This window comes from Aplidium turbinatum, chromosome 13 (genome assembly GCF_918807975.1).
Source record: "Aplidium turbinatum chromosome 13, kaAplTurb1.1, whole genome shotgun sequence".
Taxonomy (NCBI): domain Eukaryota; kingdom Metazoa; phylum Chordata; class Ascidiacea; order Aplousobranchia; family Polyclinidae; genus Aplidium; species Aplidium turbinatum.
Genome location: NC_137484.1, coordinates 7650103 through 7664954, shown reverse-complemented (window position 1 = coordinate 7664954; position 14852 = coordinate 7650103). Strand labels below are relative to the sequence as shown.

The 14852-nt window shown below is 36.6% G+C and overlaps 1 protein-coding gene across 1 annotated transcript; it reads right to left on the bottom strand.

Moving 5' to 3' along the window:
* Positions 1 to 1211: 1211 nt before the first annotated feature.
* LOC145782577 (MAP kinase-interacting serine/threonine-protein kinase 1-like) lies at positions 1212 to 13220 on the bottom strand. Its single transcript, XM_082594389.1, has 11 exons — positions 13030 to 13220; positions 10745 to 11086; positions 10288 to 10361; positions 9933 to 10115; positions 8882 to 9038; positions 6217 to 6377; positions 5921 to 6117; positions 5587 to 5694; positions 4999 to 5146; positions 4661 to 4801; positions 1212 to 4354 (listed from the first exon to the last, which is right to left on the bottom strand). The coding sequence occupies exons 2-11, from the start codon at positions 10878 to 10880 to the stop codon at positions 4196 to 4198; spliced, it is 1464 nt and encodes a 487-aa protein (XP_082450515.1). The 5' UTR covers positions 10881 to 11086; positions 13030 to 13220; the 3' UTR covers positions 1212 to 4195.
* Between the last annotated feature and the right edge of the window lie 1632 nt (positions 13221 to 14852).

Sequence of the window (14852 nt, the reverse complement as noted above, 5' to 3'; positions counted from 1 at the left end):
TTGTGGTCATCTTTTTCAACAACATCTTCTGGAAGTGGTTGTCCACGTTTAACTGCATAATTGTGCAGACAGAATACTGCTATTATTATTACCAAGGAGTTACTGAAATGTGTCCGCAGTGGAACGCGAAGACACCTGAAGCGTTGCTTCAGGACACCAAATGACTGTTCGATTCGAACACGTGTGTTAATGTGACTCCTGTTGTATCTTCGTTCCCTACCGTTAGCTGGGTTCAGCACTGGCGTCATTATGTAATGCTTACATGCATATTGCATACCCACTGTCTCCTAACAAGAGACCGTTTATTTCATTGGTTTCGAGTCTGTCCCGTATGACGCTGTTTTCAAAAATTCTGGAGTCATGAGTTGACCCAGGCCATCGCGCAACAACATTCGTAAAAATGCGATCTGCTGTGCAGATTGCGTGCACATTTACAGAAAAGTAACCTTTGCGGTTTCTGAAAACTTCGGCGGTGTCTCCACCTGGTGAGTTTATGGGTATGTGCGTGCAATCGATTGCACCCACAACTAAAGGAAACCCAGCAATAGAAAAAAAAGCTTGCTTGACTTCCGCCAAGTTGGTAGGAAACTTCATAAAATTAGATTTTCTTTTAGCAATACACTTTGAAATCCTGTGAACTGCTCTGCAAACTGTGCTTTGGCGCAATCCCATGAGGTCGCCGTCGGTAGTTTGGAAATTTCCTGTAGTTTTCTCAAAACCATAAAAATTCCAAAGAAAATCAACCAAAAGCGAACGGAGCAACTCTACCAGTATAAAAGCAATCCCCCCATCACCTCGTATCAGCCTAACGTGTAGGCTACCATAACTTTAGGCATTGCCAGAAATAATCACAACTTAAGACTGGTCAGTAGCAGTCTTAACTTTTGAACATTTTGATAAGAACTTAAGTATTGCTTAGTCAAAAGTTTAGTTTCTGCATACAGTTTTAAGACATGATTAGTACTTAAGTAGTTCTTATGGCTAAAGACAGGTTAAGTTTAGTTTCTACATTCAACCCTAAGAGGCCGTCTGTTTGCTCCTGGACGTGCAGCCATTCCGTGTGAGTTAACAGTACTTCACATACATGAAGTGTTACTGTTCTTTATACAATCGTTTCGAGAAAATTTGTCAATACAAAATTGCTCAGGAAATACCTTAAAGCTCCTTGGCTAAGCATTAAACTAGACAGATAAATATTCACAAACGTGGTATCCATTTTAAAAACTCTTTATTATCGTTGCATGCACGCAATTGTAACATAGAAAACGTGAAATTATCCTGATACTGTAATTACAAATGGAACTCGACGAACTAAACCATTCCATTGAGCTTGATTCGAAGATATTCCTATCTGGTAGAAGGCACTATCCCGTATGGTGGAGAAAAACATTTATGGTTGTTTACAGTGAACAATGGACACAGTGCAATTGATTCCGGGAGAAATGATTGAGTCTTACTTGAAAGTGGGCAAATTAAAATTTTACAAAAAAAAATCAAGTTTTTTTCACTGATTGACGTTGAATAAACGTGAAATTAACTTTTTTAAGCGACTTGATCATTAAGACGACCATGAAAAATCACCAAGCATATGGGGCGACACAGCAACGCATTGTATTCGAACCAACACACCTTATTCAAAATAAACATTCAAATTGAATTTTCTATTTTCGCCAGAGAGCAAATCAACCGCTTTTGACATTGATTTGCTGTTTGCGCTGTAGTTTGAAAGCTAAAACATTCTTGGAGCTTGCTAGTCGGTGTTGGATTTTGAAGTTGCTGGTTTTGGTGAAAAAAAGCAAACAAATGTAAAAAATTTCTACCAACACGGCCTATATATAATTTGTACAAATGGACAGTAATGTACAATAAAAAACCAGTATGGTCAAAAAAAAAAGTGTTACATAACGGCCCGTTTCCGTTCTGTAAATATGCTTGAGCCCCTCCCCTTGGGCAAGAAACTTGAGTTGAAGCGCACGACAAACAGAAGTGTTCAAATTACGAACTTGGGATCTCAACTTAAACGAATTATAACGAAGTAACAAAACGAACACAAATGATCGGTGAAAACAACACGAATTGACAAAGGTGTGTTTTTTTTTAAACAAAATTGCCTGTAAACACAGTGACGATTAAGAGTGTTGCTAAATTCCACTGGCTGATTTCATCACCTATACATTGCATTACCGTCACAATACGTTAAAACGATGCAAAAGTGGACGAATTAAGCCAGTGGACATATTCAGATATCACATTTCTGGAGAAATTCTTCCAACAAAAAAGTCTTTAATTGTAAAAAAACGTTCATATTTTGATGAAACTAAAAAATAATTAACCAAAAAGCACATTTTTGTGATGGTTCTAGACATCTGGTCAGACAAACCGCAATTCATATCACAACGGTAATTTATGGAGCTGATGTACATAGCCTACTAACTTAAAGTAGTGGGGTTTCCAGCATCCAGCAAACAAAAGTTGCCAGTTTTACGTCGTTTGAACGTCTCCGGACGCAAAAAAGATGTAAAAAGGTAATTTTTTGAAAACTGGGTACTATCCGAGTACTGGCGGTAGCATATGCTATTTTCACACAGTGTCTGTACAGTACAAGTAAATGAAGAGCTCAATTTTTAGAATATCGGTCTTATCACGTCGACTCACGGTCAAGGAGTGTAAACATAACATTCAAACAAAACTCCGAAGCTCTCCTCCAACCAACACACCAGCCGTTTTTTTTCATCGATTCAACATCTGTAGATCGATGTAAAAAAGGCTAATTTGCTAACTGTGGACCATGGGCATTGTCCAAAAATGGAGACAAGACAGGCGATAAAAAAGCAACAAAAAATTCGAGAATGAAACTAAAACAAGCCTCGAGCACCGACGGGCTCAGAGCCGAAGATTGATTGCAAACAATTTACACCTTTAAGAGACAAAAAGCAGACATTAAAAATAAATTCAAAACAACTGGATGTCTCAAGCGACTTGTAACCCTAGCACCAAAGTGGTGTTGCCATTTCACAAAAAAAGACTGGTGACCATCCTAACGCATTGATATCAAGCAAAAGTAACTGCGGTAAATTAACGGGACCCACCTCTCTTGGGCATTACGTTCGAAAAGCCGTTTGAACATTTTGCTTATGCTGTTTAGTGATGTCCAACTGGAAAAATCCATTCTTTTTTTTTACAATGATTCGACGTCTGCAGACGTTAAATTAATGCAGAAAAAGGCAAATTGTGCTGGATCGGCGAGCAATAATCACAAGTACCCACTAATATACAAAATGTAGCAGCGGAAAGACAATCACAAAGAAATGGCTGAACTTATGTTTCGCACTTTTGTGCAAACGATATTCTGACTTTTTTTTTTCCGAGAATTTTTATTTTTATGCCACAAAAATTACGCGCTTCAGCCAGCCGCAAATCCAGTCGGTTTTACATGCGAAGACGTTGAATAAAACAAAAAATTAACAGGATTTATTGGCTGGGGTACAAAAGCAAAGGCTAGTTAATGCAAGTGAGCGCCGCAATCGACGAAAATGAATTCACTGAAACAGAGAGAAATTGAAGCGAAAGAACACGTACACTTGAAAGCATTACCAGCTAGCAAAAGTTTCCGTTGTTACAGCGATTCAACGTCGCTAAACATTTTCTAGCTTGGATAGGCTTTTAACACGCGGTACGGGAATTCTCACCACTTTGAATTTACAAAACGACGTATCACATATGAGATGCAGAGATGCCTAAGCATTCCCTATAACCTCGTGCGAAGATTTCGTATGTACATTTGTGCACAGGAGCAAGTTAAACAGCAATGACTTGTCGATCACTACGAGATTTCGTTAATGCGAAACTCCCCAGACAGAAAATCAATCCTTCTTGCACAATGATTCAACGTCCGCAGACGTTGAATCAATGTAAAAAGACAATTAATTTGCTGTCTGGAATCGCTTGCAGCTCTCAAGTCATTTGCTTAGATGGAAAAACGTCTCGGAGTATTCGACCACGCATGCGAAAAAGCTCTTAAAAAAAGCAAAGAAAAAATTGAGAAAAATGGTTTATACAAGTTTTGGCCACGGAAGCTGAATAGTAGGAACAAAAACGGGGCAGCAGGCAGAGTTTACAGTCTTTTGCATCTTGCAATCGGGAAAAGAGCCAAGTTCAAAGTCAGTGTTTCTGTGACAAGTCCAGAACGGAATTGCTAAAAGGGGCTGAAAAAGACCGACTCGTCTGTAGGCGCATCGCCGTTCATGTTCACATCCAAGATAGTGGACAAGCTGGACTTCCCGTGCGCCACGTTTGTACGGCGCTTGGCCAGCGCTGAACTTTCAGGGGTGGTCAGCCGAAGGTTTGCCAGACCCTGAACAGACAAACAGTTTTCATTATGGGACGGTCTGGTATGACTTCGCCGACATAGAATGAGCATTGCACGAAATGTACAAGAATGTAATTTTGCAGTCTGCGTTGAAAAACTCAAACACACTTCATTCATCATTCGGCAAGTTACAAACGCGTTTTATTGTATTAAAAAAAAAAGAAAACGCAACTGCAACGTTTCGATTCAAAAAACCCACAAAACAAAGCCGTTTTAGCTCTTGTTGTACCACACTTGCTTACTTAGCATCAATTCAGCAAACTATTCATGATTGAGGCTTAACTAACTCACCTTAGCCACGCAGTTGTTGTCGTTGCAAGCCAGGTTGCGTTCATACGCGACAAGATGAGCTGCAAACTGGGTGAGGTCATGTGCAGAGGAGTTTCTTCGACAGAGAAGGTGGGGGGTGGATAGCGCAGTTTCTGAAGCGGTCTGGTAAAAAAAACAACAGCCAACTTAATAATATTCCAAGCTTCGCGAGCGAAACATCTTTTCAACAACGTTTTCTACGTATACAGGCGTTGTGTTGATGTAAGAAAATACTAATTTTATCACAAAGAATGATGCAGTGACTGGTTCATATAATCAATCAGCGACGTAGTTTTAAAAACACATTCAAGTGTACTCACCCCTTTAATCCAGGGGTGGGCCAGCACTTGGTGGGCGTCATAACGAAGAGATCTGTCACGAACAAGCAGGTTTGAAATGAGGTCTTTGGCGTCGTTGGATATTCCTCCCCACTGCTTCTCAGGAAAGGTATATTCTCCGCTCTTTATGCTAGAAAATTGCAAGATTGTATAAAAATATACACTTCGTTGTGAACAAAGCGAGTGGGTGGTATTTCATCAATACTGCACTGCACGCAGTAGTTGGCGTTTTTCGCATTGAGCTCACACTTGGTAGTAAAAAACGGAAGTATACATAGGCCATAAGAAAAAAAGAAAAACAATATAATGTAGACCGAGGATAACATTGGTGGCTTTTCACAAGTGTCACACAAAATTAAACTAACATCGATGGCGTGTTATTTTTGTTGCATCGTGTGTCATCAGGCAGGAAGGGACAAAAAAAAGAATCAGCCGTTTAATTAAACAACTTCGTATATTTTACTCCCCGATGTTTCACCACTGCTTGTACTTCAGAAACGTGTTAAAGGCGTTTTTTAAATTGTGTCTAACGTAAAAAAATGCATAGCAGCGCAAGCGTGAAGAGGCTACCTTTTAAACAGCATATCCTGACAGGCTTGGCAAGCCTCGCCGTTGTCCCAGCCACAGTCGTTACCGCAAGCACCGACAAACGGGGGATGGCCTGACAGCATTATGTATCTGCAATGAAATGGAGACAACTTATAAAATGATCGCTCGGAATCACATTTTTTAAATTGCTGAGTGTTTGCGAATTAATAGTCGCTTCCTTTTCAAACAAGTCGTCGCGAGTTTGATTGACACAATTCGCCAGTTAATGATTAATTACATGCAGATATGATTGGTTTGCCTTGGCATAACCCAAGCGAAATGTTTTGCAAGATTGATGACGTCACATAACACTCACGTGATAACACCCAAGCTCCAAATATCGCACCGCTTGTCGTACGAAAGCGCCTCTTCGAAAACGAAGGTGTCCACAACCTCAGGGGCCATGTATTCGGCACTGCCAACAGGCGACGACAATTCGGGGGTTTTGATTGGCTCTATAAAGCTTCGGCAACCAGACGCCAAGTCAAAGTCACAGATTTTGACTGGAGACACCTGTAAGTTTTGCAAGCTGAATTTATTTGCTTCACACAAACATGCATCAAACTAAAATTTCTTCAAACAACATTTCTACAAAGGAATTTCTAGACGAACCTTGTCAGCGGTTTCGCATAAAATGTTTGCAGGTTTGAGGTCACGGTGCGCGATGCCTTTGTCGTGTAAAAACGCCAGAGCCGTTGCTATATCTTTAACTACACGCGCAGCCTCGCATTCGTCGAAGTGCTGACATTTCTCTATCCGGTGCAGCAAGGTCCCTAGAAAGAAAACATTCATGTTGTTAGCAAGTAAAACTCAAGTTTTTCTGCAAAACCTTTCCGTGAAGCTAAACCGAGGAAGGCCTGTTCAATTGCTTAAATGTAAAGCGACCAATGAAACACAACTAAAGACATTGGCTGAGATCATTAATTACGGGGACGTATCACTGATGTTATTTGCAACTAGTCATTAATTTTTTTTTTTTCTATTTGTTCAGAGTAATCAAATGAACAAATACTTGAAAGGTTAGTTTGGTATGTTCCTATTGTTCAGTTGCATGTGTAAATTTGAGTAGGTCTGTTGAATAGTCTTGCTGCACAACGCCACTTTAATCAAGCAATTTACAAATTGTTTAATTATTTTCCAGAAGGTAATATATTCTCTAATCACAGGTAAAATTCAACTGCCGTTGAGGACCATAGTGCAAAGACTCCTATAAAAACAGCGCTTGTAATGAAGGCAGTCTTTCAAAAGAGAAAAACCTCTCAAGATCTTGTTTTGAAAACAAGAAACGTGTTCGGGCATGTGAGGTGATTCTCTTCTTATTTCCTTTCCTTTTTTCTTTCTGTTTATCATTTCTAAAAACAAGTATGACGCAAAGATTGAGCTGATTTGAGACTAAAATGTGAGAGAAAACAGGCGACAGCTAAAGGACCCTTCACACTAATAAAAGAAAATCGGACATACCATCGCATGATATTCAATGTAAAATTGATACTTTGATAAATGGGATGAGATGTTAGAATGAATAAAGAAACAAAAATTGCTTTATATCGATTTAATGTCTTCGGGTCTCAGACATGCGGTGCTGTAAAAGTTCTGCAAAGTGTCAAAAAGAGAGATTGGTAAATAAGAGAAAGGAAACAGCAGAAATAGGAGCAAATCATACACTGGGGATTGTTCGGCAATGGTGCAATGTTTGTTTCTATTTTGTTGTTTGAGTTGTAAATTTGCGTCACAACTCACATTGCTGTTGGAATGTAACCCCTTCAGACCGTCAAAACTTGACGTCAAAACGATGGTAAAAATACATCGTCACATGAAGAAACGTTACAAGAAATAACGATAAGAAACTGCACTGCATTGATTTTATGAATGAGGAAACGTTGTCACTTTCGCATGGATTAAACGTCCGCAACACAGCCAAAAATATTACATCTCGGTAGGATGGTGAAACAATGTGATTTTTCAAAAGCGGATTGCAATGCTGTTTGGAACGTCTGGTAAATGTTGGACACGAAATATAATGTTCAGCAAACGTTTTAAAAACTAGACTGTTTTGTCATCTTCAGTGCTATTGAACACTGCTTCCTCATTGAATCAACGTTAAAGCAACAAACCTTGCAAAGATTAATTATCCCATGCTCAAAAGTGAAGATATATATTAAAGAAAGGCTGAAGAGAAAACAAGGAAGTTGATTCAGCAAGAATGTAGCTCCAAGCTATTCTCTACAAGGCAAGGTTATAATCTTCTATGCTCTTTATGCACTTGAATAGCACGTTTTATTGAGGCTCTCATTGGCTAAAGAAGTAGAGGCGTATAATTCAGAAAAGATTTGAGATTGCAGTTGCAACCCACACAGTAAATCAACCGTTTTTACATTGATTCAACGTCTGCAGACGTTGTTAAATCAATGTAAAAATGGTTGATCCCAGCATGGTTTCATCTCAAATCTTGACAAGAAAAAGACCATGCTTTTACATGGCATGGTTAAATGACTTAAATCGATTGCATCAAGCACTGTCTATAATGTGAACATTTATTTTGTGTAAACAAACATCCTGTGAACGTTTTTTTACAAGAAATTGTGGCTGACACATTCTACACATAAAGATTAGGCTAGTTAAGATTAGATTAGTTAACGAATTCGTTTCATGTTGATTTGCTAACGTTTCAAAAAAAAAAAAAAAATGTTTTGGCATTTAAAATAAAAAAATATACGGATTAAAACTGTTGAAAAATAAAACCACATAAACCAACAATCAATAACCGACATACCACACTAAATCATTTATCAAAACTCTTATCATAAAATATAAAACAATTGTCCATTTAAATTTCTTTATCTCATACATGAGCTTTGAAATAACAAAAAAAAACAGAATAAGGCAACTTCACAAAGCAAATTGAATAGCCTAGCTGGCATATCATGTGGTTCAAGTGTGCTCAACCTAACAATTAAGCTTTTATATGGAGACTTATTGCAAGAAGAAATAGCTCTCAGACAAATGACAACTACCACTCAACAAAAGGACTCTTCATTGATTTCAAGTTCATAAGACAAAATACTGTACAAAAACCCTTGGTTGTGGATGGTTTGTGAAGTATTTAAAAGCTATGTAAAAGTTGGTAATCAACTTGTTTTTACTTTGTTGATGATTTATGTATTTTTTACATGTTTCATTCAATTATGAATTTATTTAAATTCAAAGTTCTACATTAGAAAGCTTTGAGTAATAAGATGCTTTTTTAAAATTTGAGTTGATGTTGATCCTTTCTTACCTCCATACATTTTTTCAAAAACGAGGTAGAATTTGTCATTATCCTCAAAATACTCTATCAACTGAAGAATATTTGAAGATCCATTGCATTGGTGCAAGAGTTCAACTTCTTTGAAAACCTTCACACGGCTGTGGCCTGCCACATGCTTTTCTATAACCTATATATAAATAAAACACGAGTAGGTTGAGTACATTTCATCCACTACTTCATAAAAATAAGTTGAGCCACAAATTCAGGTATTAATATCAAACTGTATAAATTAGCTATGTATATAGTACACACTTATTTTATCTAAATCAAATATAGCTATTACTATCTAAACACTTGACAGCCTGTTTCACTTAAAGGAGGATCATCAGAAGGTCCTTATTCAAATAGAATCTTATTTTACCTATATCATGGATTCATAGTATAGGGATCGCCAACTCGGCTGAAAATCCGACAATCGGAGTGTAAAAGTGTTGCCAGATATTTTTTATATTTTTAGAACAAATTATTATTTTGGCATTTTTAAAAGAGTAGTGGTCGTCCAAAGCTTGTCCGTTTAAAACTAACCTGAAGTTTAAAGTTGCACAAGATTGAGTTAAAGTAGTTTGTAGTTGTGTAACTTTGCAATAAGAATGTTCTAAATTTATGTACCAAACTTAAATAAAACTTGCAAGTGTAAACAAAATTATTAGAAACCAGTTAAGAACAAAAAAAATTGAGAAAATTAAAATACACCTCAGGAATAAATGGCTTCATGTTTTAAGTGTTGGAAGCCGGTAATTATTTTTCAAGTAGGCTTAATATGTTTTATGTACAAGAGAAGGTAAATTTGCCAAAAATATGATAGTTTGATAAGTGAACAATAAAATTGCTTTAGATCAGTTTTAAAATATTTATTTACTGGCAAGTTTTGGGCAACTACTACTTTAAAAATGCCAAAATAATATTTTTTCTAAAAATATAAAAACTATCTGGCAGCACTTTTACACTCCGGTTGTCGGATATTCAACCGAGTTGGCGATCCCTATACTATGAATCCCTGACCTATATATGTACTGTTTACCTTAACTGCATATTCTTTGTTGGTGAATTTGTTAACACAAGTCCACACTGTTGCATAAGCACCTTCTCCAAGCAATTCCTCAGTGATATTATACAGATCATCAAAATTACCATTGCAAAAGCTATCGGCAGCTCTTGTTCTTTTCTTTTTTCGTCGTCTTTGTCTTGCAGCTTGAGCAGCAACCTGGTAAAATAACATTAAAGGTACTATGCATCATGTAGGTTGTTAGTATCATGCAAAACTAATATTGAGGGACTTTTGACACCAAATGTGAAACTGGCTCATTGAAATACAACTAGACAAACTTTTTCAACAAGAACTCAAAGATGCTTTGACATTAGTGAGATATATATACCTGCATCCTTGAAGTTTGGTTGATTTCAATCGGCTTGCTAATGCTGGATATTGATGACATGATCACATCGTCCTCTGAAAAGTGCAACACACATTACTTGCCATAATATATATATTTATATATTCTATCAAAAATTTCATATATTATAGACAAATGATTTTTTGTTTGTCATATCCAAGCTTATGCCCAGTGGTTGAAGATTTAGATTAAGTGGACGGGAAGACAAGGAAGCCAATCTTTGTGAACTACCTTCAGGCATGCCTTTAGTGTCTTGTCAAAGACATAGCCCTTGAGCGGTGTCAAACCGGCGCCCTTTCATTCCAGGGCTCTCACTACTCGGCAATGCAGCCGACATACACAAATGATTGATAACAAATTTAATATATTTTATTTTTTATATTTAAACAAAAATACTATTATAACTAGTACAACATTACATACACTCAAGCAAATGCACCTGCAGATGAAGTAGATGGCTTTAGCACTGGTGATGGATCATCACTGTTTAAACTTTCCTTTAAAGAGTATTCATCACTGCTCAGTTCGCTTGGGCTTGTTGTCGATGTTGAATTATTACTGACTTGCATCTTCATGTTTTAAAGCAGATATTGGATGAGAAGAAATTGATTGCAAATCACATGTAAAAATACAATTGTGACTTTGGTATCTTGATTAGTCAAATGATCAATTGTGAACAGAACAGTTTCTTTGAATGGTTCAATGAACACTGATAATGTTGAATTTGACAATGAACGTTTCTTTAGACATACAGAGTTTTTATCATGAGGAAGATGCAGCACTGCAAAAATAAAAGGCAATGATTAGGCCTAATATATGTTTCAGATATACATTATAAGTGAAATTTTCTAACTTTTTCTTGAACAGCATAAAAATCACACAACCATAAACAATATTTCTACAGTAGGGGTAGACACAAGCACTTTTTGTGTACTGACTTCAATTTTCAAGATGTCAAACAAACATAAAACAACCTTGTTGTCAACCATATTCTATTTACACTAACAATAAAAGGCTTATTGAGGAAGTATTATACATCAGTTAACAATAAAAATAATCAAAAACAAACAAAACTTCATATTTTTGTACACCAAACGTGTGATGGACAGTTATAGTTTTAAGAATATTATGCACAGTACCTATGCTGCAAAAATGGACATTTGGCATCACATGTGAACGTAATTTTATTTATCAATAGTCAGGGTAAACCCATTCAATATTTTCAATGAGCTGTATTGTGTAGAATTAATATAGCTGCAAAAAAATTACTTTTGAAACCTTTTTTCTAAGGCTTTACTCACAACTTTGCATCAAAGCTTAATCACTACAGTTAAGCAAACAATACTTTAATTGATACCATCACTCAACAACCTAACACAATACAACACAATATAATTCAATACACTGGTAGCATAAGGAAAGCCAACTCTGCCTCTTTCGAACTGAGTCATCATTGTTAACAGGCTTTCAATGCTAAATTCTACATCTAGAAGCTTACTTATGTTTTGCTTAAGCCATTCCTATATCGCATAAATACAGCAAAATTATTTGTAGATTTTCAACTTTCCATTGCATTGCAGCATCGAAAAAAATGTGTTTCATGTTATGGTAGCTAAGAAATTACCAAACTTCACACCAGCAAAGAAATATAACTACTTTTTGGAAATTGGTGAAATGTCATGACCAATTTCAGCATATGTACTTGCATTTAGGCTATCTCTTTTGTATGAACCTGATTGCATTTGGTACAATTAAATCGACAACAATTTTGAAATATCGATACTATCTTTGGTATGGACATGGACATGTGATAAGGAGGGAGGAAGGAAGTTTTCTTAGAAAGGCACTAGATCTAAAGGTGGATGGGAAGAGGAAACGCGGTCGTCCAAGAAGAACGTGGAAACAACAAGTGAAGGAGGAATTTAAAAAAGTCGGACTGAAGGAGGAAGATGCAAGGGACAGGGTGAAATGGAGAAAGGGGATTAAAACAATTGCTGCGCGGAAACAATCGGCCACCCCCACTAGTGGGGAACAAACCGACGATGGATTATGATGATGATGATCTTTGCTACTGTAATTAAAACAAAGTGGGCTTTCAAACTTATTCCATCTGCACACTGTGACAATTTCACCAATACATTGACAATTAAATATTGCATAACAGTTTTGTGATTTTTGTGGCGCATTTCAGACATTACAAGCATAAGTCTAGTTAACAATTGTAAACTTTACCAATTCCACAATTAGTTAACAAATCGATATAAAATCAATTAATCAATCATTTTATTTTTCGTCATTAACGCGTTTAACGTCATTAACAACATTAATAACTTTAAAAATATACAGATAACATCTAAAATTAAAACTTACACATTACAGTGTAAAACATTTTTAGAACATAATATAAATCTTAGTGCAAAAGATATACAGTGATGTACGGTATAATGATATGCATCTATTGTTGGTTACATTCTATAACCTCACTCCTCAGGCATAGTCAAACACTTGAAGGTAGTTTAAAAGTCCTGATGACTGTTTGTGTAAAAAAGGTGCTTCCAGTCACTTCTGTTACATTAATACTTAATTTTTACCTATGTGTGGTGCAATAAGTTTCACCTACTCACTCTAAAGCTGAGTCCGTGCGTTGCAACACACTTTTCTAATTGTGCAATATTAGTAATGCTATGCTATTGGCAAAAACTAGGCCAAACATGAAAGACTTACCTTATGAAAGTTCATGCATGTAGAATCGGAATAAATGTTTTAAACGTCTTGCCAGATTTTGAGACAGTACCAAAGTTTATGTTGTTTGAGCACGGAAGTTCGTGCCAGCGCAGTCCTTCATCTAGACCTGATCTTTTTGTCCATACATTCTGCCAGACACAGCACTGAAAACAACTGAAGTGAACTGAAAAGCGACACGTCGAACCAGTCCAATCAACTCAAATTCTCATCAATTTGCCTTTTTCTTATTTGGAGAAAAGAGGAAGTTTCTTTCTTTTATTATCTTTTCTCCTCCGAATATTTCCGGTCCACTTCAGAAAAACGTGAATACCTCGGCGAGCTCAATACTTTTTTCTGATTAAAAAAATTCTCTTTCTTCTGAAACTGCCAAACGCGATTTTTTCCACTTTTTTGTTTTCAAAAACCTTTCACAAATGCAAGCAGGCCAGTAAGTTACCGCTGTCAAGCAGAAATATATCGCAGAATACCCAGGACAAGACTTGATTTTTCGGTCAAGCTGGGTAAGATATAGGTCTAGCGTAATATTACACATAAACGACTAGAGTAGGGCCCAATAGGCCTTATACATAAGTTACTGTATCAAAAGTATGAAGACAATATTGAATCATAACACTGGTTAAATACCAAAATCCAAAACGGACCTTCCCCCGTAAATTCTTGCAAGTTCACCTGTTTTGTAACATTTGTAATTGCTTCAAATTTTCCTTGAAATAATCACAACACAAATGAAATTTGTTTGCACGAAAGTTGGTTGAAAACACATCTCACAAAATTACGTCAGCAATCAATCATTATTTCGACAAAAAGTTATCAACTAGTGCAATACGTTGACCCGTTGATTGATTTCACCGTATTTTGATTGATGTATGTGTTTTGGTAGTAGTAGGCTAATCAAACATAGAGGAAATACAACATGCAACAAAAATAACTTTTTGCAAGAATTATCCATCAAATAAACACTTCATCGAACGGGCGAATTGCAAATAGCAAAGTGATTATGACCGGTTTTGAGTGAAGAATAGCAATACTGATAAAAGTCGCCGCCTATAGGTTAAAGATGTAGGCCCACTTCAACGTTGTAACAAAAATTTGACAAAAAAACTAATTCTTAATTTATTGCTTAGCCTTAGCTTATAATATAGCATCATAAAACTTCATTTTCGAAATGAACAGGCCTCTTAAGCTAGCTTGGTTGCATCAGATTTACTATGAGTGGGCTACTAGGGTCTAAAATTAGCCTAACGTGATAAACATCCTTTCAGCAGAGCTTGTTGTTTCCGCTGCTAGCACTGTGCATTCTATGCATTGTTGAAAAACAGCGCAGGAAATGTGCTTATCATATAACAATTCTAGTAAAAACTAAAGCATCTGTATGAAATGATGATTTTACAAGGATTGCAAATCTTTTGCAAACAACTTTAAAGCTTGCTTGCGCTGAAAACGAGCAAATTTTAATGAAATCACGAATTTGTGCAAAGTATCCTAGGTTGCGCCTGCCATAAGTAGTAGGCCTACCTTTTACAGTGTCCAGCACCACGTAATTCTTGCATCATAAAGACTTTTGACGTCTACTTTTTCAGTACATAACGAAAAAATACCTACCCGTGTAATACAGGTAAGCTTTGTTCATAGCAACCCCTGAGTTTCCAAACTCAGATACAGGTAAAATGTAAAAATGTCTTAAATGTTCTTGCAGTAACTACTCACACTAAACATGTTAGATTTTTTTAAATTTCTTGTTAGTTTTTGTTAAACGGTAGGGTTCCCAAGTCCGAAGTAGGCTGTTCAAAGTCACTGGTGCT